At 38.4% G+C, this 27,494-nt stretch overlaps 1 protein-coding gene and 3 long non-coding RNA genes across 11 annotated transcripts in view; 3 read left to right on the top strand and 1 right to left on the bottom strand.

Annotated features, from left to right (window-relative positions):
* LOC105830780 (histone-lysine N-methyltransferase 2C) overlaps positions 1-11,999 on the bottom strand; it is a 47,007-nt gene extending 35,008 nt beyond the window's left edge. For 7 of the 8 annotated variants that reach the window (XM_036293293.1, XM_028191975.2, XM_028191976.2 and 4 more), the window contains exons 1-15: positions 11,754-11,999; positions 10,878-11,062; positions 10,367-10,544; positions 9,475-9,663; positions 9,006-9,239; positions 7,089-7,335; positions 6,781-6,898; positions 6,403-6,596; positions 5,466-5,704; positions 4,861-5,347; positions 3,619-3,883; positions 2,019-3,467; positions 1,722-1,883; positions 1,136-1,262; positions 453-667 (exon numbers count right to left, since the gene is read on the bottom strand). In XM_036293293.1, coding sequence (XP_036149186.1) covers positions 453-667; positions 1,136-1,262; positions 1,722-1,883; positions 2,019-3,467; positions 3,619-3,883; positions 4,861-5,347; positions 5,466-5,704; positions 6,403-6,596; positions 6,781-6,898; positions 7,089-7,335; positions 9,006-9,239; positions 9,475-9,663; positions 10,367-10,544; positions 10,878-11,028 — 4,255 coding nt within the window. In that variant the 5' untranslated portion in view covers positions 11,029-11,062; positions 11,754-11,999. The other variant, XM_028191974.2, reaches the window with a different exon arrangement.
* A 4,426-nt stretch (positions 12,000-16,425) lies between these two features.
* Positions 16,426-23,673, top strand: LOC118646428. Its single transcript, XR_004964005.1, has 2 exons — positions 16,426-17,071; positions 22,988-23,673. It is a non-coding gene; the product is annotated as an uncharacterized LOC118646428 (long non-coding RNA).
* Positions 23,674-25,050: 1,377 nt separating this feature from the next.
* On the top strand, positions 25,051-25,602 carry LOC105828181. Its single transcript, XR_003626841.2, has 2 exons — positions 25,051-25,300; positions 25,428-25,602. It is a non-coding gene; the product is annotated as an uncharacterized LOC105828181 (long non-coding RNA).
* A 210-nt stretch (positions 25,603-25,812) lies between these two features.
* Positions 25,813-27,416, top strand: LOC118647548. The gene is made up of 2 exons (XR_004964748.1): positions 25,813-25,843; positions 25,929-27,416. It is a non-coding gene; the product is annotated as an uncharacterized LOC118647548 (long non-coding RNA).
* Positions 27,417-27,494: the final 78 nt, after the last annotated feature.

The raw sequence follows: 27,494 nt of genomic DNA, 5'->3' as shown, positions 1-27,494 counted from the left end.
AGTGGGTTAGTTAAGTTTAATATTTTAAAAGTATTTAATTTTGTAAGTTTTTCATTTTTAAGTATAATTTTGTATAGTTAAAATTAAAGTGTAATATAAAGTTAGAAATAAAGTGTAATATAAATATTTAAATAATTTGAACAAAATGTATCAATCACATTACTATCAAAAAAGACTCATTTCAATTGCCTTAAAATTAATTTTGACCATTTTCTCATAGATTTAAACAAATAAATATGATATTATATTGTGACTCAAAAACTATAAAATTGTAGCATAGTTCATGTTACACTTTTTAGGCCAAAATCAGCTATTTTATCTATTGGCCTTTAATTTTAACTTTTGAGAATCAATAAGTAATGTAAAAAAATATTTAGAAATCTTTATAAAAATAATTAAAGATAAAATATTTAAAATACTTAACTTAAAAAAATACGTTCTTAAATATATACCTGGATATTCAGTTTTCCATTCAGGATGATTCATATTCGCATAAAGAACTGATGACATTGTGGCTGCAGAACCCAATGCTTCGTCAGCCTCCATCTTTATAGTGTTTCTTTGGTTGCTTGAAATGGGAAGATTGTTTGCTGAAGCATTTCCTTCATCTTCGGGATTCACCCATGGACTTGGTGGTTCCGAAAATGCTGGACTAAACTGTGGACTACTAAAAAGTTAAAAGATAATTTACATTAAAAAATTAAAATTAACGTCAAAGTGTAAATATATTAGTTTCCAATTTTTTTTAATTTTTGATATTTTAAAAATATAATTAAAATCTAGAGAAGACCAACAAACGATCGTAGAATTTTAGAATAATACTCTTAATAAATGTGATTTTATATTTTGTAGTTTTCTGCGTTACTTTCAGTTTTAAGAAGCAATAAAACTTTCAAAAAATAAATGTATTACATTTTTTAAATATAACGACAGAGAAAATCGCGATATATAACATAATTAAAATCTAGAAAAGATCAAACGATCACTACAACATATTATTGAGCACAAAATCCTACAACTATTTGTTGATTTTTAAAATTTTAATTATATATATATATATATATGTGTGTGTTATACATGTAATAATCTTATTGTGTTTGATTGATTATTGACTTTTTAATACGTTTGTTCTTACTTGCTATATTCAGAGTGATATGGCGAAGGCGGTGGAAAACTCATTGGAGAATTTAAATTTGATTGGCCAACTGAAGGTAGAGCACCAGGTACTTGAGGTCTCGCTAAAGGCATTGTTGTTTGAACACCTAGGAAGCAATTGATTCAAGTGTAATAAAATAAAACATAAAATATGTGAGAATAAAAAATATAAAATTTTTAAAATAATTTTTTTTAACATAAAAAATATATAATCAACTTATATTAATTTTACGAAAGCACAACAAGATTAATATGTTAAGATATTTAAGTTCACATATTTTATATATTTTATATAAAATGTTATTTTAAAATATATTTTAGAATCACATATTTTTTTACTGTATAACATTTTAACTATTAAAGAAAAACATTTTTTTAATTAAATTAAGTTAAAAAATCACTTAACTTCTATTCTCTTTCACTTTTTTTCATATCAATAATTTTATTTTCATTTTTATAAAAATTCTAGTTTATTGTTAGATTATTTATAGTATAAATAATCTAACAATAAATTTTATACGATTTTAATTACTGTTTAATTTAATTATTTGGCATTTTGCATTTACCAGGATGAGGAGATGGTGATACTAGGGGAGTAGTAGACGATGAGGGATGTGAAGTTTGAGCTTGAACAGAGAACACCGATGATTCCTGAGATTCCTGAGATTCGTCGGTCAAAACACCTTTAAATATTTCCTCGATGTCCTTACTGTCCATATTTGGTAATCCTTAAAAAATCATATTTAATGTTATATTAGTAAACTAGATTCTATTAAGAGATTAAAATGTCAATAAAACAATATATTCTTTTAAATATCTACTCTCTATGACAAAATATCTAATATCTATTTAAAAGAGCTTACCAGTATCTCTAACCATTGACTCCAAATTAAAATGTGGACTAAGAATATCTGTCAATTCATCTTTACTTCCGCCTTGAGCATCATCCAATTCGTCTAATGCTTCGCTTGCCTTCGCTAAGTCCTCTTCATTCTCATTCATTATTGTATTCACTAAATCACTGTCCAATAAATCCCCGGAAATTGGTAAAATATCTCCGAGTGCCTCAGTATCACTCGCATCATCTTCCACAATTTCTTCTCTTTTAATTTGTTCAGGAATAATTTTTTCATCTTCTTTTTCTCGTTTCGCTTTGACTTGTTCCATTACCTTCAATTCATCTTGAGATAACTGAATTGTATTAGCATTTTCAGGAACTTTTTGTTCCTCTTCGGATTCGCTGCTACTTTCAAGGTCTTTCTCTTTTGTTGTATCCATTAAGTCCTTGCCAAAAAATGCTTCTTGCATATAAATAGGAAAACATTCTGCTAGTTTCGTTTTCGGCTTTCTTCTTTGAGGTTTTCTTCGGGGTTTATCGTCCCCCATTCCTACAATCGAAGATTCCCCAGGTCTTTCAGCATCTCCTTCTTCTTCCTTGTCCTTCCTAGTTCTCAATCTCACAATAAATCCTCCAATTCCTAATTTTTGTAGATTTCTTTGACGTTTTCTTCGTAAAACAGGTAGTCCGTTTTCCGAAGTGCAAATGCTGAAACCTTCTGGAGGAGGATGATTCCACACCATACCTTCTTTCAGCACTATCTCCGGTTCATCTTTGACATCCATCATTTCTAATTTATTTTCCTCCAAAGAATTATCTAAACTTCCTCCAGCAACAACAGATTCAATAGTCGCCATGATATCTGCTTCTTTGTCAACCATCTGAGGCTGTTTTCTTTTCTTTTTCCTTGGTTGCTGATGTTCTGCGGTTAAAGATTTAATGTGGTTCATTCCAGCTTCAGAAAGATATACCCCTTCCACCAAATATTGTTGTGAGGAAGCTTTAAACAATTCTATATTCCGATTTTGAGATGGAGAAGATGACCGAGCAAATTTTGAAGGTTTGGAAAGAAGATGTGGAGGAGGAACATCTCTAGGACGACAAAGAAGACAAACGTAACCTTCTTCGGCGCAGCGTTCGGCTTCAGTTTCGCTTTTAATTGAATCACAACCACAGTGAAGCCATCTTTCGCATTGTACGCATTGAATAATGAGATCACCTTCCTGATAAGCTTCTTGGCAAGCTGCGCAAGCGGTATGAGAAGCGCAGGGTCCGCACTGGGTATAACTTTTCTGCCAAGATGAATTGGTACCAGGATCGTTGGAACCACAAGTCTGACATTGTGCACACCATTTGCACTTCCATGTACCGTGCGGAACATAATCCAAAGGTGGGTCCATACAATAAATATGGTAGCTGATATCGCAATCATCGCAAAGAATCAAACGACCTTCGTCATTTCGTTCACCACAACCTTAAAAATAAAAAAATTTTATTAATGCTAGAATGCCTCACCAACATATAGTTTTTTTTTCATCAATTCCATTTCTAAATTCATAAAGTATATTAATATTTTTAATTTTTTATAAACTAAAAAATATATATATACTTTAATTTTTTAATACCTTCACAAACAGTACAATCGAGACATCGCCAACCCTTTTGTAAAATGACCTTGGTAATTTTAACACCAGCGCAGTATGGATGATAACACTGACCACATTGTACGCACGCAATCAAACAACCTTCCTGATCCATTCCAATTGAACCACACATTACACAAATGTCCTGAGTTAGAACAAATTTATCTTTGGCCGAACAAAGAATTAATCTATTCTCACCCCCAAGCTGTTCTTCTTCTTTTGATTGAGATGAATCTGGATTCGGACTCTGCAATGTTAAAGAGGAATAATTTATTATTTAAACGACAAAAATACATTCATACTAGCCTTTCTGATTCAATTTAAAAAAATGTATTTAAATTGTTACAATTCACAGATGGCATTAATAATCTTGTGTAGAAAAAAAAAAAACTTGTTAAGCATCAGATTGTTTAGAAAAATCTACAATTTACTTTTTATTTTCGCTTAAACTTTCATAAGTTCGTGTATATATACACTATTTGTTTTCAGATCGCTTGTATCGTTCAATTTAGGCTAAGTTCAATTGTGTAGTTCATTTTTATATGTAATAATGTTAATTTTATAGCTTGTAAAATTTTGGATAGCATAGCAAGATTACTTATTTTTTTATTAAATAAAAATTAAGAAAAAAACATATACAAGTAGTTTGATGAAGTTAACATAAAATATGAAAATATGTATTATCAATAATTTACACTATTATTTAAATTATGCAATTTGCAAAAGAAAATTGTATAAATTTGATCAATTTTATTTATTTGGGTTACATTTGTCCAAGAAAATTGCATAAACACATTATTTTAATTTTACTTTTGTATAGTGAAATTACACACACATTAATCATAACATTTCAATCAAATAATTTTTCTTTTTCTATATCATGCTTTTCAAAATCTCTTTCACATAAATAATTTGAATGCTATAATTGTCTTACTTCGACGCAGTTTATCATTTTCTCGAAACACCGTTTTTTAAAACACTAAAAAGTGTTCTCTTTCATTGTTTAACTTCTATTGAGGTACAACCGAGCATAATAACTAAATTGTAAAAATTAATAAAATATCAAATTTGTCAAATCTATCAAATTTAAATCACTCTTTGTGATGTGAAGTAAATTACTAAACGCAAGAAGATTACTAATTCATTCGTCGATTTCTCGGCGACATATTGGAATCACTTTTTACACAGTGTACATCGAGTATATTGAGTCAGGGGTTCACATACCTGCAAGCCCATTTCGGGTATTCCATAAAACCCCCTCATCTTTCCCTTAGGCCCTCTCTTCCTTCCAAACTCTGTCATCTTTTGTCTTTTCTGATATCCCAATTTCCCAATACCTTTTGGCCTACCGATAACCCCGCCGCTAATCCCCAATCTTTTCTTCGCAATCTTTGTAGCACAAAACGGTTTCCCTTTCCCTAATCCAACCGAATAAAGCGCTTCTTCAGAACAACCACTTGGATAATCTAACTCAGAAGACTCGCCATCGAGACTTTCTTGAGAAGCACTTAGACTTAAGTCGCCTTCATCGATACTGTCCTTCCGTCTAGCAACCATAGCAATACTCTTACAATGTAGGCAGACATATTCATAGTCTGGTTTCGCTTCCTTGCGCTGCTGATAAGTAAGCGGATCGGCTTCGGGATCGCATGTACCATGGACGAACTTTTTGCAACCATGACATTGAACCATTTCACGATAAGCTGCAGCTCTGCAAAGAGTAAATAAATAACAAATACATACAATACAAAAGAATAAACTCCAATAAAACACTATTGTTATTTAAATAATAGAAACATTAGCAAAAGTATACAAGATATTTCAATTACCTGTATGCCTTTCTACAAAGGGGACAAGAGAAGCCCTTGTTGCGCTGCTGATAGCATGAGTCACAGACAGTATAATGAGAATGCCATCTGGAGGATAGCCCTGCTCCAGGAGTACGTGAACCACAATCGGTACACACGCGACAACATTTACACTTCCAACCATATTTTGGAATGGAAGTGACAATTGGTCGCAAACAACCAGGATGATAAGCCTTGTCACATCGTTCACACAACATTACCTATAATGATAATCTTGTTTTATAAGATTTTATTAAAAAGAATACATATAAATTTATATTATTGGAATATACTTTCTAAATTATATATTTTTTTTGTCCATACATGTGCGTGGAAAGTCGTTCATTACGCAACTTTTTCCCGGAAAATTGCCATTTTCCCACAAAACAGTCTCATACAAATAATTCATTATTTCACCATTTTTGTCCTTTTAATATACTAGATGGCACAGGCAATAAAATAATACATTCCTACACTACTTTTCTGCACCTTTCCCTTCGTTATTACACTTGCATATGCGTCATTTCGCGGCACGCATACGATAATGTGTACGAATTCTCGCAGAATTACTGACGTTTCGTCGCTTTCCTAACCTTAGGTAACCCTGCTTCGTGCGGGTAAATGCACTCGCCTTTGGCTCATGCATCCACTCCTCGCACTCATGGGCAACATGGCGACTTTTCGCCCCTGCTGTGAAATATACTGATACGCTATATGCTAGTACATTAAAATCTATGATACACAGTAATTTTTTATTAAAAAAATAATTATTAAATATTTTGCAACATTTTTAATATTGCATCAAATGCAATCTCATACAAATAAATTCAGTTTGTATCATAGATCAATGTTTGTGCTTTCTTCTTTGATTTTGTTTTTTTTTCTGTATTTATTCCTAATTGATTTAAATTTCTGTAACCTTTGAAACATCCTCGGGTTGCCGACAAACTTGACACACACGACAAGTTGTGCACTGCCATCCAGCACGCACTCCAGGTAATAATGCCAAACCCAAACAACTACCATGATAGTGGCTGCCACACACAGAGCACATCACTAAATTCGAGACATCGCCCATTCCATAACATTGAACGCAAGTTACCTCTCCACACACTATAAATATAAGATTTTTTACATTCGATTAACTCCTTTAGAGTTTAATATAAAAAGTTACAAAATTCAAAAAATGTAAAATTTGACATTCTATTATTTTTTCTTTTTTAGTTTTTTTGTCTTACTTTATTCTTAGATATTAAATAAAAATCAAACAGCAAAAATTAAAAAATTAAAAACTTACGTAAAAGCGGTACTTGGCCAAGATGTTGACTGCAAAAAAGGGCTAAGCTCTTAATGTCTTGAAAACAACTGCTGGCTGCAGCACACGGAAAATGAAAATAACGATTGCACGATGTCACCTGTTAAATATTGCAATTAGTTATAATTAAACAACCATAATTAAATTGCACAAATATTTAAAAAATTAGTTTTATCTTTATAATTGTTTAATTTTAAATATGTAATTTTATAAATGTTTACTTTTTTTGCTTCAATTATAATTCCTATTTTATATCAGTGACTTATTGTAATGACTAAACTATAACTTACTTTGCAAGGAATTCCAGCACCATAATGCGAACAATAAGCACAACGTCTGGAGGAAGCTTGTAAAACAGCACGACATGCCAATTCTGGTAGTAAATCTTGACTATTGCTAGACCAGATAATACATGATTGATGGGCATAGTAATGGCTGGTTGAGGAATCAAACAAAACCCCAACTTCTGGTTCCTCCAAATAGCCTACGATTGTCAATTCTTCCACCGGTTCCGTGAAATTAGTTAGACTAGTATTCCTGTAAAAAATAATTTTAAAATATTAACATTTATCTTCGTATATTTTAATTAAAAATTTGCATGACTTAAAAGAATTGAATTTTATAATTTATGTACTTTTAATTGTAATTTTTTTCATAATTTTTTAACATAAATTAAACGAGAAAATAAATAATAAAATATTGCATTATTTGAATTGCCGAATACAATCTGAAAATAAAGTCCTCTCAAACGCTCTGTAACGTTACATTGCAATACCCAAACTATTTTTATGAAGTAAAACATTTATCTTAAAAATAGACAAAAAAACCATAAAATGTGTTTTGTTACTTTGTGTAAAAGTACAACAATTAAAACGCTACATAAGTTGTTCTTTTGTGTTTCAAGCTAAAAACGTGAGAAAAAATTATTTTAAAGTTCTCATTGTACTGATGAACCTGGAAAATAGAGTTATTTTTGTTGTCAAAATCATTTCAATGTAAATATTATTATGAGAACATTTTCATGCTTTATTTATAATATTTATAAAAATGTCAAACAAGTAAACAACACATATTCATGTAAAAATATTTAATATAACTTAAAACACATTGAGAAAAACCGAAGAAAGGCTGCAAAGAAACACTTAAGATTGCTTCACTTGAAGCTCATGATATCATTTCATTTTTGTTGTTTAGCAAATGTTAAAAACAAACAATCCTCACAAGTGTTGTGAGCTTTAAGAGGATGCTAAAGCCGTGTGTTTTACCGACATTCTGTATTTATCACTTAATTTCGAATTGAATTTACAGAATTGATAATCCTTTTACACTTTTAAAGTATGTACACAAATGAACCCGGGGACGATTAGATAAAGACCAAAAATGCAAAAAATTTTTTAAAGTTTATTTGTTCATAAAAATATTTGCTTCAAAATACAAGTTATGTAGCTTATACGTACAAATAAATGGTGTTCCCGGGTTCGGAATAGATTGAGGAATAAGATTATAATCGTCAAATTACGATTACAAGCCGTACAAAAAAAATATTTTAAAAATAGAAGCGCTTAAATAAATAAAATTTTTGATCACATAAATGTTTTTTTACGGCTTGTAAACGTAATTTAACAAATATAGTCTTATTCCTTCTATTCCAAACTGCGAGACACCATTTATTTGTAAGTATAAGCTATATAACTTGTATTTTAAAGCAAATTTTTTCATGAACAAGGATAAATAATGACTCTGCATTATCGACCTCAATCAAGTTTGATGGGCAGTTTAGCATCCTCTTAAGTGGAGCATAGACCATGTTCCAAAACTCACTGTCAGTACATGTTCATCAATAGTATATTATACATAATGTGAACTATAGATTTTCAGTACTAACAATAAATTTTGGAACACAGTTGTAGTGTAAAATGATTTAAAATTATTGCAATGTGTTACTACACTCGTCAATCAAAATCGTTTTCTCGTAATATAAAAAAATCTCAAATACTATTAAATTTTAATTTTTTAATACCTATCAATAAAAATTAAAAATTTTGTTATAAACAAATTTATGATAATGTATATTAAAATTATTAACAAAAAATATAATATTTTTTTCATGCAAACTCCCAATTATTTAATATTATTTTTACATAAACTATCACGAGCACACTCAATGAATTTATTCCAATTAGTTTAATAATACCAAATATTTTTACCTGCATTTGGCTAGACTTTTTTGCCTACGGCAGGTAACAGCAATTCCAGGTCCAGTAGCACGCGGACTTTTATCTCCTGCTACAACGACATTAACAAGCTGATCGGTAGCTGTTTCATCGCGATTCAACGGCTTTTCGGGAGTGAAACCCGGTGGACATGTCAGACGCAAGAGTTCACCTTGTCCCAACTGACTCCTCTCGCCTAAATTGCATAATGCGCAAACTTTACCTGGCCTAGAAATATTTACAAATATTTAATAATTTTTCAATATTATTTAAAATATTTAATTTGTCTTATTTTAGTATTTAATTTCTTTCGTATTTAATTCAAAATAATTATTTTAAAAAATATAGAAAATATTTTTTTGGAAAAATTCAAAAGGAAAAGAATTTTATATTTTAAATATAATCTCTTAAATTCAATATATTGTATACAAAATAATTTCAGATTACAGAGAAGATATTTTACCATTGTTCAGGAAAGTAAGGAGGTTCTTCAGGCGCAGGCATCGATCTATCAACTGAGTTTCCCAGTTCACTATTACCATCAGGACCAGCATCATCCATTCCCATAGTACGCAAAGGACTTGGAGATTCCGAGTGTGTATCATCATCTTTACTTTTAGTGCGACGAGGTACACCCCTTGTATATCCAAATCTATAGAAGTTTATGATAAAATATTAAGAAATGACATCAAACAATTCATATTATGTTCTGTTAAAAACGTAACTGTATGCAATATATTTTAGTATAAACATATCATATAAATCGTGCACCTTCTATATACATTATATATATATATATATATATATATATATATATATATATATATACAGAGTGTCCCTAAACATGTTGGTCAACGCTCGTAAAAAGGTAGAAGGGATTGAGATAAACATAAAAGTCCACTAATAATCGAGATATTAGCGTATTGGATCTGCAAAAATCTAATTAATTTCTATCGTAACTGTGAACAATAAATTAATGAAAGTTTATCGTACATTCACGATAGATCTTTTCTTCCATATTATAGCTCGAGCGGATCGAGCTCGGCGCGCTCTCATTCGCATAATTTGAAAAATTAATACCTCGATATTGGTGGACCTAACCCAAGACCTAACCAAAGACAATGTTGAACTTTTATGTTCATCTCGATTTCTTCTACCTTTTTACGAGCGTTGACCAACATGTTCAGGGACACTATATATATATACATAATGTGTGTATATACATATACCATATATTCAAACACATTCAAATAATAAATTAATTAGACTAGTTATTATTCAGATAATATATGATAAATTAACAAGTATATAAATTCATAGAAACAAATTAATCAACAAAAAATTAATAAACAGACCCTTTGCCTCTGGCACCACCTCTTCCAAAGGATCTTCTAGTCCCTCCTCCACGAGTTATACCAAAAGGTCGTTCTTTCCGAGGTCTGCCAGGTCCACGACGAATGTTCAAAGGTTTACCTCCAGGTAATGGAAACTTTGGATACCTCAATGAATCATGAAAAGCCTCTTCTGGTGTAACTAAAAAAAAGATTAAAATAGAAAAAAATTCAAGATGCATATGATTAAATTAAAAATATATTTAATATTAAGTGTATACATATGATTCTTGTAAAAATCTTTTTTTTGCTGTTATTTTATTCTAGTTTGCTAATCTATAATTATTAATATTTACTTTCAATATTTTTTTTATTATTTAAAACATTCTATTTCTAATTCTAATATTTTATCAGATAATTATCTTTATTATACTTTTATAAATATCATAAATAACAATTGTAACATGCTTATTCAGATATACTTTTTCAGAAATGACATATAATTTAAAAATTATTAAAAATGCTGTTACTTTACCAGGAGTTGTTGGTGTTGTCTGTCCAAGCAACTGATCTGAGTTAGCTGGAGATATTGGGATCCCTGTTGTTTCTTCATCTTCATCTTCACCATCAGAAGCCTCATCTAGCTCCATCTCCTCTTCACCTTCAAGACGTACTTCATCATCCATGACACCTCTCGCTCTCTGTTTTTGCTTTGTAAAGCTAAAAATCATATGTTGTTTATTATATAACATTATTTAAAAATCCTGTTTTCAATTCATGGAAAACAAAAATATTGAAAGCAGTTGATGGCACAAACTCTTGTATAAATTAAAATGTTAATTAGTATTGAATAAAGAGCATTATACATAAAACAAAACTAAAAGCACTCAGCAGTATCTCGAAAACAGGACATTCTACTTCTCAAAAACTACTATAAAATACTTTGCCAGAATATTGAAAATTATATACATAATAGTGTACATGTGTATGTGTGTGTATGTGTGAGCGTGTGTGCAAATGTGTGCGTGCACACACACATACATCACATAACAAAGCTAAATTTCACTGTGTAACCAAAGTGTGAACTTTTCCCTCGTAAACACTAAATTAAGGATAAGCGTAGTTATTTAATAATTATCCGACTCGTGATAAAAAAAGATAAAAGTTGAAGTTCTAGAGTAATTCCCTTGCTCCCCACCTTCCACCTTGTCGAATAAAATCAAACTCGTCGTCTCCTCCATGTGATAAAAAGCATAGTGGACGAAGAAAACTGTCGCGACGGCGACGAGGAACACATTCGCCATTACTACGTAAACAGATACTCGTCAGGGCGCGCCGCCGTTGGTCGCCGTTCGGAGTTCGCGTTGGCGGGGTGCTGCGGAACTCTGCACTGAGCGCGGGGTTCACGTACCTGAGAATTAATGCTCACGTCGATAAAGTGGCGTAAGTGTCATGATGAAATCGACAACGAACTGTTGATTATCATGACGAGAGCGGCTCAACCAGGTAAACATGTTGTAGCAGCGCAAACGGCCCTTGGAAAAAAAATGTCACATACACACAGGTAAGCGAGCGGAATCCCCAGCGACCCCAGTACAAACGGAAGAGTACGCGACGCGACTAGCGTACTAAAATCACGGAGAACGGATATGCGCGCGCAGTTCTGTCGCACACGCGCGCACCATGCGTCAAACTTCACAACGAGACCACTGCAAAAGAGTATGGATGCGTTCCCACCGAGCGCGTCAGGGCTCTGGCAGACCAACTCGATTTCCGTCGCGCGCGACGCGCGATATCTAATGGGCGTACAGAGATGAGCGAAAAGGCAATCGCTCATTGGACATCACGCGTCGCACGCGACAGAATCGCGCTGGGGCTCGATTCTTGAATTCATTTGCAAGAGAAACGTATTCGCAAATTCTGATCTTACAGAAAAGTTGGAAATTTATTGGCTATCGTATGGCTATTAACCAATAAACTTGCAACTTTTCTGTTAGAGCGAGTACTTGCGTATACGTTTCTCTTGCGAATGAATTCAAGAATCGAGCCCCAGGAGTCATCACGCATGATACGCATGATGTATCGTTTATCCTTGTTGTTTGTCAAACGTTAAACAAGGATGAACAATGCATTATGCGCATCATTCGTTGAAACAGAACGCAGCTCAGGGCATGGCAATGCAAACAAACCACTATTGTAGATCTGGCCTTAGGGCCACTTGCACCAAACTCTGATTAACTTAGGACCGATTTCACCAACTCCGGTTATCTTAACCGGTCGGTTATTCCATTGAAATTGATCAATAGTATTTGTCATTAAGCAAAATTAACAAATGCGATTGGTCAATTCTAATGGAATAACCGGCCGGTTAAGGTAACCGGAGTTGGTGAAATCGGCCCTTAATCGTTGATTAGTTCATTGGAATTGATCAATCGCATTTGTTAATTTTGCTTAACGACAAATACAATTGATCAATTCTAATAGACAAATCAACGATTAAGTTAATCAGAGTTTGATGCAAGTTGCCCTTAGCCTCGGTTTCACCATCTCCGGTTATTTTAACCGACCGATTATTCCATTGGAATTGATCAATTGTATTTGTCGTTAAGCAAAATTAATAAATGTGATTGGTCAATTACATTGGAATAATTGATTAGTTAATTTAACCGGAATTTAGGCCTGTTCTTTTTAGCTGCACTGGTGCAATAAATTAAAGTGAGACAAATATACTTTTTTTCATTCTAACTTGTTGCACCAATGCAGCGATGCGGAGAAAAAGAACAAGCCATTTGTGAAACCGGCCCTTACGCCGAGTCTACAATGAGTCGTAAGAGCCACCGCACAAGCTTTTTCGTAACACGTTACGTTACGTTAAGTGCTCCATAAACCTAAGTTTGTACTTAAAATTAAACTTACATCAACGCACAAAGAAAGTTTTAACGTAAGTTCTTAAGTTCTTACGTTAAGGATTTCTTTGTGCGTTGATTTAAGTTAAATTTTAAATACAACTTAGGTTTGTATGGAGTACTTAACGTAACGTAACGCGTTATAGAAGAGTTTGTGCGGTGGCCCTTAGTCATTAATTGTAAGAAATCTAGCCAATCATAGTTGATCTTAGAGAAGAAAAACAAACATAAGTGGTTAAATTTCTTACGACCAACGACTAACGACTCATTGTAGACCCGGCTTTATGGCCCCGGCAGACCAGCGCAATTTCTATCGCGCGTGACGCGGGATATCCAATGGCCATACAAAGATAAGCGGAAAGGCGGTCGCTCATTGGACATCGCGCGTCGCGCGCGACAGAAATCGCGCTGGTCTGCCGGAGCCATTAAGGTACGTTCCCATTAATCGCGTCACGCGCGCGTCATTCTTTGCGTCCAATCAAGACAACCATTATATTTTATCATAATAAAATGCGACGTTTTGATTGGATGCGAAGGACCTTAGCAGAATGCTGACTTACCTCTCAAACTTGATCGAGGTCCATAATGTAGAGTCATTCGTGTACATCATTAATAAGATTTCGTATATATTTTTTTTATAGATTTAGAAATTCTTTTCCAGAATTAAAGTACATATATTAATATTAATCTGTGAATTAAACTAGTGCTCTGTTTCTATCCTCGAACCGCCTCGGACTGATTCTTCACTCACACATATATACAAAATTTTCTCTGAGGCTTTTTAATTTCTTATACCAAAGCTTCTAGCTCATTTCTGCAAGCATTTTATTATTCTTTTATGTAATAAGATTAGTGCGTACTAGTTATTTGTACGTACAGAGTCTTTAAAACTTATGTGTTACAGATGAAAGATACGAGGCGACTGCACAAAAATATAATTTTCTAACTTTTTTTGTTTTTTACATAATATTATAGGTAGGCACTATTTGTTATTGTCTATACTTTAATTCTGGAGAAGGATTTTTAATTCTATAAAATCAGTAAAAAAATAGGTTTAATTAAAAATAATAACGTTCAATCGGTAAAACTAAGGCACTATAAAAGTGAGTATTCTTACGTCCGCCATTTTTCTTCTAACTAGCATGAAAAATTAGGTATGTTTTGTATATATATATACGTCAATAATCTTGAATATATTATATGTAAAACATTATGCTAGTTACTTGCTAGTTTGAAGAAAAATGGCGGACGTAAGAATACCTTTGAGTATATATACATGGAGGAGGAATCGCTATGGTTTCATGTAGACCGAAAGTGTGTCCAAGATCTGTGCGAGAGAGAAAGGTATATCATGATACTCGCTTTCTCTGCGCATGCATTAATATCATTATCTGCACCGCAGTTTCAACACTTCTTGTGCACTTCTTGTGCACTTTTGTACTTAATTACGAATTGTATGTGTGTGTGAAACATACAATAGGTGCGTTCGGGGAGACGCTATTAACGCTACCAGCATCAGTCCATCTTCATTACTCATTAAAAGTAGAACAAGGATAAACTGATGCTGATAGCGCTAATAGCGTCTCCCCGAACACACCCAATGCCAGCCATTGTACATATAGCGTTTGACGCATGCGCAGAGAGAGCAAGTATCATGATATACCTTTCTCTCTCGCACAGATCTTGGACACACTTTCAGTGCTGGCATTCCTCCTCCATGTATATATACTCAAAGGAGAATACCTACTTTTTTAGTGCTTTAGTAAAACAGACGACTCCAGCATCCCCTTAAGACCTTGATTGGGGTCGATAATGTAGAGTTATTCATGCACATCTTTAATGAGATTTCGTATATATTTCCTTTATAGATTTGAAAATTTTTTTCCAGAATTAAAGCTAGTACACTTATTTATCAATCTGTGAATTGGATTTTATATCGAGAACAAAAAAAATTTTTTTCATATTAGTTGGTTTATAATAGCCGTAACCGTTAACTTATAGCGTTTTCTACTGGGAAAACTGGAGCACCAACGCTGCGGTAGATTTCGATGAAAACTCCACTAGCGCAATAATAGTGCAGGTTTAGTGTGGTTCAGTGGAACACATCATTAGACAGGTTTAAAAATTAAACAATTTCATTGTTATAAAGTTTACTACAATAATGTAACAGTGCAAGAGACACAAATCGACACAGCAGTATTTCTGTCTTTGTTTGATATTCAGTTAGAGACAAAGACAGAATTACTGCTGTGTCGATTTGTGTCTCTTGCTGGAAAGCTCCCTACATAGAGCTTGTATTAATGGAGGGGCCTTAGTGCATCGCGACGCGCGTGGGGAGAATCGACAGAGAGGTGGATATATATTCTGTCTTTTTTTGTGTGGGAACAGGTTCGTAACTAGACAATCTGAGGCCCGATTGTCAAACTCGTACGAAAAAAAAATTGCTTACAAAGATAACACTGTGTATTCATTAAGTGGTACATAATTTAGAATCTAAAAGATGCTTGCCAATCAATGAATGCACGGTATTACTTTCGTATGTAAAAATTTTTTGTACTAATTGTAATAGCTTAAGGCCCAAGTAGGCACGAAGTAGGTGCGTTTCTTTCCTTCTAGAAAACGGAGTGGTGGGGATGTCCAACACGAAAAGAGACAGAATATATGAGAATATCGGGTGCTTTCCATTTAGGCCTATTTCTACCAACGTAGATTAACTTTAATCTTAGATTAAGTTACTCTTTATCTCTTTCTAATTTTTGGAACTAGAATGAGATAACAAGTAAATTAAACCAAGATTAAAATTAATCTACGTTGGTAGAAATAGGCCTTAGTGACACAATTGACACAAGTATCGTTCTAGCTTTGTTACTCATTGAACACAAAAAAAGATAGAACGATGCTTGTGTCGACTTGTGTTACTAAATGGAAAGCACCCATCATAGACATGGCATAGTATATCTAGACCGAGGATTGTCCCAAATTTTAGGAGTGGGGGTAAAGGCCCTCACACATGAATTGACATAACCATAACGTAAGGTTTTGACACGTTGGATTGGGCGACTATAACCATAACCTGCCGTAACCGGCTAATTCAAGTACGTGATTGGTCGAAACCTTACTGTTACGGTTATGTTAATTCATGTGTGAGGGCCTTAAATAAGTGCATTTAGTGCAAATACTGCAAATAGCAATGAAGGGTGCGTTCCGAAATCTACTGCCAGTACTGACAGTACTGTTTTTTTCGTTCCGAAATCGTTTTCAGCGTGCTGTCAGCAACTGTAAATTACTATCTATTCTACAAAAATAGACCCTAGGGAATTACTGACTTCCGGCTAATAGCGTTTTTCACTGGCAAGAACTAAGTGCGCACTAGAAACTCGTCGAGTTCAGGCGACACTGTCGGAGTGCACTGAAAGTGCGAGTTTTTTGCATTCCCAACTAAACACGTCTGTTATTCTCAGTGCCATCTCAGTGCAGTTTTGTGGCGTATTTGGGCGTATTGTGCTACTGTATAACCATGGAAAGTTTGACCGATTTGACTATTTCTTTTAAAGTCAACAATGATATAATAAATATTACTCTTCAGCCGCTTGAAATAGATTTGTTTAATAAATTAAAGAGTAAGTACATACATACATCTTGGATTTTGAGGTTATTCCAGTGCACATATTCGAAAGAACATTCGAAAAGAATATTGATGAAAATTTTATTTCAGGAAAACAAGCATAGTAAAGAACGTTCTCAATCCAAGGTCTGATTAAAATAATAGGCAAGCGAGAAGAAAATCAATAAAAATGTATGTATCTTAAAATCTGTGCGCGAGGTATGAGCGCGTGTGAGAAGGACCGAAAAATACGAACGAACGAGGGGAAAATTGGCTCTAGTCTCTTTTCTTTTTAACAATTATTTATTGCAAATATCAATTAACAAATTAAACTCTTATGCCGCGAGATTGAATTTCGCGAGAAGCGAAGCGGTCGCGAAGAACGAGATGGTCGCGATAGAACAATACGGTCGCGAAGAGCGAAGCGGTCACGATGCGGACGTGATAGATTCTTACGGCAGAATAATGAAAAAAACGACGCGAATGATAGACAAAAGAAACGAGGTGGTAATGAATGAAGCTCGGAGCATCTTTCCGTTGCCGGGTAACTCAATGCGCGTACTTTAAACATTTCCTTATTAGGCAATGTATGATTTCCAGACCTTTAAAACAAATTCCTATGTGGGGTCACGGCCACTGCTGATTAAAGCCCCGTGCACAATAATTCCGAATCCGAGCATTAATTCCGATTCTGAACATTCCGCCCGCCTCGGCAGGATTTCTGGCGAATGCTCGGCTTCAGCGAATAGATTTCAAAACTAACTAAACCCGGAGACGATAATAAGAAAAAACAAAAACAAGAAAAAATCAATTAAGCGTTTTCTGTGGGGGGCGTATCCCCTTGCGCGGCGTCCTCCTTATCAATCTCTTCGGCATGACTGACTGGCAGAAGAATGATTTTCGTAATAGGCCGCGTGAAGTCCTTACGAACGACCCGGCCATTCTCGATCGCGACAGTCCGCACCGCGACAACGCGGATCAGTCCATCCCGGCCAGGATGCACTCGAATAATTCTGGCCAGTGGCCAGTGAGCCGGGGCGCTATTCTCCTGTCGGATGAGACACAGCCGTCCGACTTCATATCTGGACTCCTTCTTCAGCCATTTCGGTCGCTGAGTGAGCGAATGGAGGTATTCCTGGGCCCAGCGTGCCCAGAAGTGGTCCCGCATACTCTGCACAAGCTGCCACCGGGTGAGACGATTCACTGGAACGTCGGTGAGCGATGGTTCTGGCACTACAATGGGGACATCTCCCACCAGGAAGTGTCCGGGCGTCAGAGCGGTGAGATCCTCTGGATCGTCGGAGAGAGATTGCAGAGGTCGTGAGTTAAGACAGGCTTCGATCTGCGCCAGCAGGGTCGTCATCTCCTCGAATGTTAAAGTCGCATTCCCCAGGACGCGCCGCAGATGATGCTTGAAAGATTTAACGGCAGCTTCCCAGATGCCGCCGAAATGTGGAGCTGACGGCGGGTTGAACCGCCATCGGATTCCCTCCGCCGTGAGGACGTCGTTAAGTCGCCGTCGTTCAGATCCATATTCTGAAAAAAGCTCGCGCAAGCGGGCATCTGCTCCGACAAAGGTGGTGCCGCGGTCGCTCCACAAGGTACGGCATAAGCCGCGTCGGGAGACGAATCGTCGTAAGGCGGCTAGAAAGGCTTCCGTCGTATAGTCCGACACGACCTCCAGATGAACGGCGCGTGTGCTCAGGCACACAAACACCGCGACGTACGCCTTGTACGAACGATGACCTCGCCCCTTGGTTGTTCGCAATTGTACAGGTCCAGCGTAGTCGATGCCGGTGTTGAGGAATGGACGAAAGGGTCTCACCCGCTCTTGAGGAAGGTCACCCATCTGTTGTGGAGCCGGTGCCGCCCTCCAACGCACGCATCTCACGCAACGGTGAATTACACGTTTCGTCAGGGCGCGACCTCGCAGAACCCAATAACGCTGACGCAACAAACTCAGGGTCAGCTGCACTCCGCCGTGTAAGGATCTTCGATGGCAGTCTTCGACGATCAGCAGAGTGAAGTGCGAGTCGGCTGGCAGAATGATCGGATGACGTTCCTCAGGATCTAACAGGCTATGTTTCAGACGACCTCCCACTCTAAGAAGGCCGCGAGAATCTGTAATTGGATTTAATTTAATTAAGGAGGTCGAAGGCCGCGGAGACTGGCTCTGTCGAAGCGCCTCCAGGTCCTTCCGGAATGTCTGAGTCTGCACTCTCCGGATCCATTGCAGCCGCGACTCGTCTAGTTCGTCCATCGTTAAACAGGGCTCGACGGTTCTGTCTACGGAGGAACGTCCACCACGAAATCGCAGCCAACGTCGGCACCAGGCGGTCACGCGCAGTAGTCGATTGAGTGACGAGAATCGCAGGAGTTCGGCTGGCTCCTCGTCAGTCAGTGTGGTTGTGACGGCAGCATGAGCATGAGTCCGCGCATCAGGTAGCTCGGTCGTGTCCAAACATCCGGTCTTTAAAGGCCAGGCCGATGTCCCGAGCCACAGCCAAGCAGGTCCTCGCCACCAGAGTTCATGCTTCACAAGATCACCGGGTAGTAGACCTCTGGATGCGCAATCCGCTGGATTTTCCTGACCTGGGATGTGATGCCACAGCGCGTCCGGAGCTGTGGTCTGTATTTCAGCTACTCGGTTGGCGACGTAGGTCTTCCAGCGAGACGGATGTCCTTGGATCCAACCTAACGTCACCGTGGAGTCCGACCAGCAATGAAGAGGGGCTCGCTCAAGACCAAGCGCTCTTCTCTGCTGGGAAATGAGTCGCGCCAGGAGAGCTGCAGCACAAAGCTCGAGACGAGGTAGCGTGACCGGTTTAATTGGGGCGACCTTCGTCTTGGCTGCAAGAAGTGTAACCCTCCACGACCCCTCCTCCGGGGATCGCAGGTAGACGACAGAGGCGTAGGCTCGCTCGGAAGCGTCGGCGAAACCGTGTAACTCCACCTCTAGACTGGTATTGAGAACGCCGATCCAGCGTGGCACTCGAATCGTCTCCAACTGCGGCAGCTCGTCTCGGAATCGCTGCCAAAATTTCGCGGAGTCCTCGTCCAAAGTGTCATCCCAGCCCAACTGCAGCAGCCAGGTGCTCTGGAAGGCGATTTTGGCACTCACCACCGTCGGGGCCAGCCATCCGAGGGGGTCGAACAACCGGGCAGTGAGCGACAACACGGAGCGCTTGGTGAATCCTGCTATGGAGATCTGCTGGGTCAAGAACGAAAAGTCATCGGTTCTTGGATGCCATTGTAAACCAAGGGCGGAGTGAGCCTCCTGAGTATGCCAATCGCGGAGCTCCCGTTTCATCCGGTGGTCAGCTGGCACACCGTCCAACAGCGAAAAGTCATTGGCCGACCATTTTCGTAGCGGGAAGCCGCCCGCCGTGCAAAGATCGGTCAGCTGGCGACGGAGTTCCAAGGCCTCCTCGAGGGTAGCGGCGCCGGTGAGCACATCGTCCATGTAGACGTCTCGTTCCAAGACGGCAGCTCCGCGGGGGTAACGTTCGCGTTCGTCGTCGGCCAGCTGGTGTAAGGTGCGCATGGCCAGGTAGGGAGCGCAGGCGAGGCCGTACGTAACAGTATCGAGACGGTACTCAGCGATGTCGTCCGTCGCCACATCACGCCAGAGGATGCGCTGCAGATCGCGGTCGTCCGGATGAACGACGATCTGCCGAAACATCTTTTCTACGTCCGTGGCTAGGACGTAGCGGTGTTGCCGCCAGCGTAGAATAATTTCCGGCAGCGGTGGCAATAGATTCGGACCGGTCATTAAGCACTGGTTAAGCGTGCGACCAGCAGGAGTGGGGGTTGAGCCATTGAATACGACGCGTAGTTTCGTTGTCGTACTCGCCTCTCTCATGACTCCGTGATGAGGAAGATAATTTATAACTCGGTTTGTTCCCTCCTCCTGGACAACGCGGGACATGTGACCCAGCTCTCGGTATTGCGTCAAGAAGTCTCGGTAGAGATGGTGGAAACGTTCTTCTCGGGCGAACCGTCTCTCCATGCTCTTAAGCACGCGCAAGGCCGAAATGCGCGTAGCGGTGAAGTCCGGTAGCGGTTCCTTGGTGGGAAGTCGGACAACATAGCGTCCTTCCTCCGTGCGAGTGTGAGTCAGGCGAAACATCTCCTCGCACTGACGGTCTTCTTGGGAAAGCGGAGGCGTAGTAGAGAGAAGCTCTTCTTGTTTCCAAAAGTTGCGAACAAGAGCGGTCAGATCCTCCTCCACCCGGCAAGTATTGGCGGCAACGCGGCACGCGGGCTCAGCTTGGCCGGTAGGCCCGAACAACATCCAACCGAAGGTCGTTTGCTGCGCCACAGGCTCTTGGGGTCCCCCTCTACGCACTCCTTCGAGAAGAGTAAGGGCAATGAAGTCCACTCCCAGCAAGAGGTCGACGGGATCGGTCGCCAAGAATTCCGGATCCGCAAGCTCCAGACCGCGCAAATGATTCCAGGTTTTGGTACTTGCTTCCACAGTTCCCTCGTAGATACTGAGCTGAGGGAAAACCAACGCAGGAACGGACAGCGTGGGCCCCTTTCCCAGCGGGGAGACTTGCAGTGTGACGAGACCTCGAGCGCTTCCCGTTTGAACTCCGCCGACTCCGTATATGGCTACGGAAGCCCGAGTTCGCGGCAGTTGCAAACGTTGAACTAGCGCCTCCGTAACGAGACATGACTCGGAGCCCTGGTCAATGAGCGCGCGGAAAACGTGAAGGTAGCCGAATCGATCGGCAACGCGGACGCGCGCGGTAGCAAGGAGCCGCGTAAGCGGTCTTTCGGGCGGATGACGCGCGTGTTGTACAGTTGTGAGTGCAGCCTCACTCTCGCGGAAAGCGTCATGCAACGTCGAATGATGTTGCTCGTTACAGGAAGCGCAGCGTTTCGTCGAGGCGCACTCGCTGACCTTGTGCCGGCCGAGGCAATTGACGCACAGATCTTTCGCTTCGACGAGTTTCTTCCGTTCGACGGCGGTCTTGGACTTATACGTGTCGCAGGCCATCGTAAAATGATCCTGACGACACATGGAACAGCGGCCGCGTTTAACTTCTTGCTGCCGCGTATGCAGCGTTCGCGATTGACGGGCTGCGGTCGAACCCGTCTTGGTACCGCCGGTTTCCGATTTTGAAGGTTGCAACGCCTCGAGAGTCTGCAGCCGGCGTTCGATGAACCGCTGCAGCTCGATGTATGACGGTGGGTCGGTCGAGTCGTTTATAGAATTTTCCCACTCGCGTCGCGAATGCGGGTCGAGCAATTCAACAATGGAATGCACAAAGAAATCTTCCGAACTGGTGACCGGTCGTCCGATACTCTCGAGCGAATCCACCGTGCTTCGAACGCGATTGTACAGATTACTCAGTTCTGAGGCTGACTCACCCTTTATTCGATGCAGCGCGAGAAACTCGCTTAGAAAAGAACGTACCAGTAGCCGCTTGTTTTCAAATCGTCGTACCAGAGTGTTCCAAGCGCGCTCGAAGTTCTCCGCCGTCGTCGGCACGTTGCGAATGAGTAATGCAGCCTCACCCTTGAGGCACGTCTTAAGATAGTGAAGTTTCTCCACCGATGAGGTCGAGGCATCCTGTCTCATGATCGAGAGGAAGAGGTCTCGAAAGGAGTTCCACTCACTATATTTTCCGGAGAACTGCGGTAGCTGGATACGCGGTAAGGTCGTCCTGTGCGAGGTTCCCTCGCTGACGGTAACCGTGGTCGTCGATGAGGTGCTCGCTTCTCCGGAGCGCGCTGCCTGAGCGGCGAAATCGTTCAGGATGCCCTTGTTGACGTAATACGTCTCCTCGACTACCGAGATGAGATCTCCGGTTACGTAATCGTCCTCACTAAGGGCATCCCAGTGTTCTCGTAGGAGTGTTTCGTGCTGGCTCTCAAAGGTCGACCAGTACTTCTCCAACCCTGCCAAACGAGCTTCGACGGCTCCCGTCGTGATATTCGCCTGGCCGAGTTTCTTCAGATTATCCACGGTGCGCGAGATACGCCCGTGTAACGCTCGCTGGCTTCGGATCAATCCTGCGGCTGCCATTTCAATGCTCTCCGAATTTCTCTTGATCACAGCACTCACTTGTGGCACGCACTTCACTTACGTAAAGTATCCGGCTCGAAGGACCAAAAAATGTGCGCGAGGTATGAGCGCGTGTGAGAAGGACCGAAAAATACGAACGAACGAGGGGAAAATTGGCTCTAGTCTCTTTTCTTTTTAACAATTATTTATTGCAAATATCAATTAACAAATTAAACTCTTATGCCGCGAGATTGAATTTCGCGAGAAGCGAAGCGGTCGCGAAGAACGAGATGGTCGCGATAGAACAATACGGTCGCGAAGAGCGAAGCGGTCACGATGCGGACGTGATAGATTCTTACGGCAGAATAATGAAAAAAACGACGCGAATGATAGACAAAAGAAACGAGGTGGTAATGAATGAAGCTCGGAGCATCTTTCCGTTGCCGGGTAACTCAATGCGCGTACTTTAAACATTTCCTTATTAGGCAATGTATGATTTCCAGACCTTTAAAACAAATTCCTATGTGGGGTCACGGCCACTGCTGATTAAAGCCCCGTGCACAATAATTCCGAATCCGAGCATTAATTCCGATTCTGAACAAAATCTTTATTGTAAAATTATTAATTAAAATATTATATATTCCTTGAAATTATTAATTATGTATCATATTAAAAATATATAATTATTAATTATGTATTATATTAAATATATATATATAATGGATTATAATGGATATTATTTGTTTACAAAGGAACACTGTTTGTTGTAATATATGCGAATAATATTTATAATTATAAAAAAAAAAAACCTTTAAATAATTATAACAACGTCCAGCCATACTTATATAGTTTATATTAGGAATTGATTTTTATTTCGGAAAAGAGCTTATGAAATAGATAAATATAAAATAATATAATATATTTGTACATATAGTGTATATATATAAATTGATAAATATAAAATATAATATATTTGTATATATATATATATTGATATTTTTATACAATACGTATTATTGTTTTACGTAATGCAATAATTTGCAGAAACAATATATAATATATATGTATGTATGTGTACTTACATCCTTATCCGCAAGGTTATGCACTACTTGAACAAAATTTTCGATCTTTGGAATTTTTCGCGGATCTTCTTTTAATAATAAGTCATCTTCATCACTACTGGATGATGACGAAGAAAGCAACTGTAATAGTCCAAATGCTAATCGTGCATCTCGTGAATTTGAAACATCGTCATTATCCCGCGAAGCCATATTGCACTGAACTGACACCGTCTCTCGGAGCTCGTGCCGAATTCTCGCACTATAGTGCAAAAACTCGGCACTAGACTTCCCAGTGAAACAGCGCGCACCGTCTTCGTGCGCACCGAAACGTCCAGTGAAACACATTGTCCGCGGCTGGTGCGCACTGAGTGCGCACTAGTGCAGCCAGTGAAAAACGCTATAAGCCTCTGAGGAGTCTGAGGGAGAGAGTGGCAAACTGATCACGTGAACGCCCCCATCGAATCAGAAGAGACGCGGTCTCTCTGTCTGTTTAGTGAGCCTCTGTGAGAGAGAGAGAGAGAGAGAGAGAGAGAGAGAGAGAGAGAGAGAGAGAGAGAGAGAGAGAGAGGGAGAGGGAGAGGGAGAGGGAGAGGGAGAGGGAGAGGGAGAGGGAGAGGGAGAGGGAGAGGGAGAGGGAGAGGGAGAGGGAGAGGGAGAGGGAGAGGGAGCGACAAACTGATCATGTGCCGCGTGCTTAACGCCCGCATCGAATCAGAAGAGACGCGGTTTGCCACTCTCTCCCTCAGAGGCTCTCTAGGTACAAGTATGCAAAAAGTGCGCGAAATTCAAATGTGTACGTATTTAATGAGAATTTCGAGCATCTCGTTTTACGTGGAAAGTCGCAAACCTATGGACGGGATTCATAGACCGATCTTAAGCTCAAGCATTGTCTTAAGTCTAGCTTCGAGCCGACTTGAGACTTACTTAACCAATGAAATAACAGCATTGACGTCTCAAGATCGTGCTTAAGCTGGGACTTGAATAAGATTCGACTATGAATTCCGGCGTACGTGGTGCAGAGAATGCTTCGCACGCACACACACACACACACACACACACACACACACACACACACACACACATACGGGGGGGGTGCAAGGGGGGCCTTCGGTTCCCCTCCCGCACCCACCCAGTCCAAGTCAATGTAAACTTTACTTTGCTTGCAATGTATGTACATGGATTGCTCATAGGAACGCAGATAGCAAACACAAGTCATTTTGACATCAAATTTTTGTCATTCCCTGACTATTATTGACGTCACTAATTGACGTCTTAATGACGTTAAAATAACGGTCTAATTACTAAATAACGGTCACTGATTGTTGACGTCACAATAAAGACGACATTTTAACGTCATTTTTATGACTATCCCAGGTATATATGTAAGATAATAAATTATTATATAATATATTAATATATTAAACTATATAAACTATACTAAATTATATTATATTATATTAAATTAATTACTAATAAAATAATTTATAAATTCTTTTTTTAGATGCAAGAAATTCTTTTTCTCTCCTGTTCTCTAGTCTTCTTGCTTTCTACCAGACGGCAAGTATTTCCACGTTTATGTACCGGCCATATATTTAAAAGTAACGATAAAAGTAACTGCGTTTCGTTACTCGTTACAAAAGAAAATATAACGTCGTTACTTTTTCGTTACTAAAAAAGAAAAGTAACGGTGTTACCAAATTGTTATAGAAAAAAAGTAACGGTAACGGTAACGACGCTTCCCAACCCTGGATAAAAATAAATTAGATTATTTGCAGATTCCATACGTTAATATCTCGATTATTGGTGGACCTAACCCAAGACAATATATATTGGACTTTTATATTCATCTTGATCTCTTCTACCTTTTTACTAGCGTTGACTCACATGTTTTGGGACACCTTGTATATTAGATAAATAGTTAATATCTTTATAAGAGATTATGTATTCTATATGCTTTTTGTAGATGAATCGATTCTTTTCTTGAATTAATTTTTTGTTTTAGCTTTTTAGCCAATAATAGAATGTTGCCAGCTGGATCGCCAGAAAACAATTCCCTGCCGAGTAAAGCTATTCAAAATCTAAACCTGCTTTCTTAAGTATGCCAAAATTGTAAGCAAAAAAGTTGAAATCACATTGTAACATCGAGAATCATTTTGTAAGTAAACATACACTATTTGTAGTAAAACAAATTATTATTAATGAAATATTTTGATATCATTATTTTTGTAGAGGAGGTTAATATGTGTGTGTGTGTGTGTGAATATAATTTAATTAAAATAATTGTTAGTTTAATAATTAAAGTTATATTTTGGTTGGTATAAGAAGGCTCGTGTATTACTTAGATTGAATTAAATGAAGATTATCTTAGGTTTAAGATGTGTTTTTTTTAAGACACACACTCGGCCTTTTTTTACTTTTTTTAAAAAGGTAATTTTGTTTGGTTTATTTTACTACAAATAGTGTATTTATTTATGAAATAATCCTTGATTGTTGGACAAGCATCCATTGCTACTTCTAAACCCATTCTTGTAAAGGCCAATGTGGGTAGCATATTTTCCGTTTGCTGAAAGATAAAAAGTGTATACTAGTCAGCAGACTATATAACAAAGTAACAGTAAACAATGACCAGGTCTGTCGAAAGCATTTATGACATGTTGATAATAAACACAACAGTATTTCTTCTAGTTTAAACAATGTCGGTACATTGCTGGCACAAACAGCACATATGCTTTAGTAGTACAAGCAATTTTGACAAATCTGCTCTCAGTTTGTTATATCAATCTGTTGCTGCACTGTTGATGATAAATCTACTTGATGTTACAATGTGATTTTAACTTTTTTGCTTACAATTTTGGCATACTCGAGAAAGTAGCAGGCTTTGAATTTGACAGTTTTACTCGGCAGGGAATTGTTCTCTGGCGAGGTAGCAACATTTCTCGAAGAGGAGACCCTACAGCCGCCGATCGTCAATTTGCGATAGATTGGTCGGTGGACTCAAGAAATGTTGCTATCTTACTTCAACGAGCACCCGACTCGTTTGAACGCTACGGTTCTCCGCGTATGAGAATAAAAAATCACCTGAACATCCAGGCCCTACTTATAAAACAATTAATGATAACAAAGTGACCGTCGCGTCCGTTTGTAATCTAGATCACGTTTTGACTTAAATTTTTATGCGGCATTTATAGAGAATCTAGAGAATAAAATTTTAAGATACAAATAATAAATAAATTGTTCAGATAAGTAGTTTAATTGCAATTAATTGACAATAGTTGACCCTGTTAGCTTACTGAAACATTTTATAATACGGTGCCAGATCGTCAACGACGTATGTATGTACACACAGTTGGTCCCGGGTTTCGAGTATTTCAGTGAGCCGGCAAAAAATTTATTTAACATTTACATTTTTAAATCTTTATCACTAGAGAGCACTCTCTAGTGATCACAGTAAAAATAGTGAATAATTTAAATTTAATCGCATAGACCAAAACAAATAGAAAAAAATACTTTTTATGATTATCGAGACCGAGAGTCTCGACTCGAGACCGAAACCGAGACCGAGACGAGA

This window comes from Monomorium pharaonis, chromosome 1 (assembly GCF_013373865.1).
Source record: "Monomorium pharaonis isolate MP-MQ-018 chromosome 1, ASM1337386v2, whole genome shotgun sequence".
Taxonomy (NCBI): domain Eukaryota; kingdom Metazoa; phylum Arthropoda; class Insecta; order Hymenoptera; family Formicidae; genus Monomorium; species Monomorium pharaonis.
Note: the sequence above shows the minus strand (reverse complement) of the source record. Positions and strands in the feature narration are given on the sequence as shown.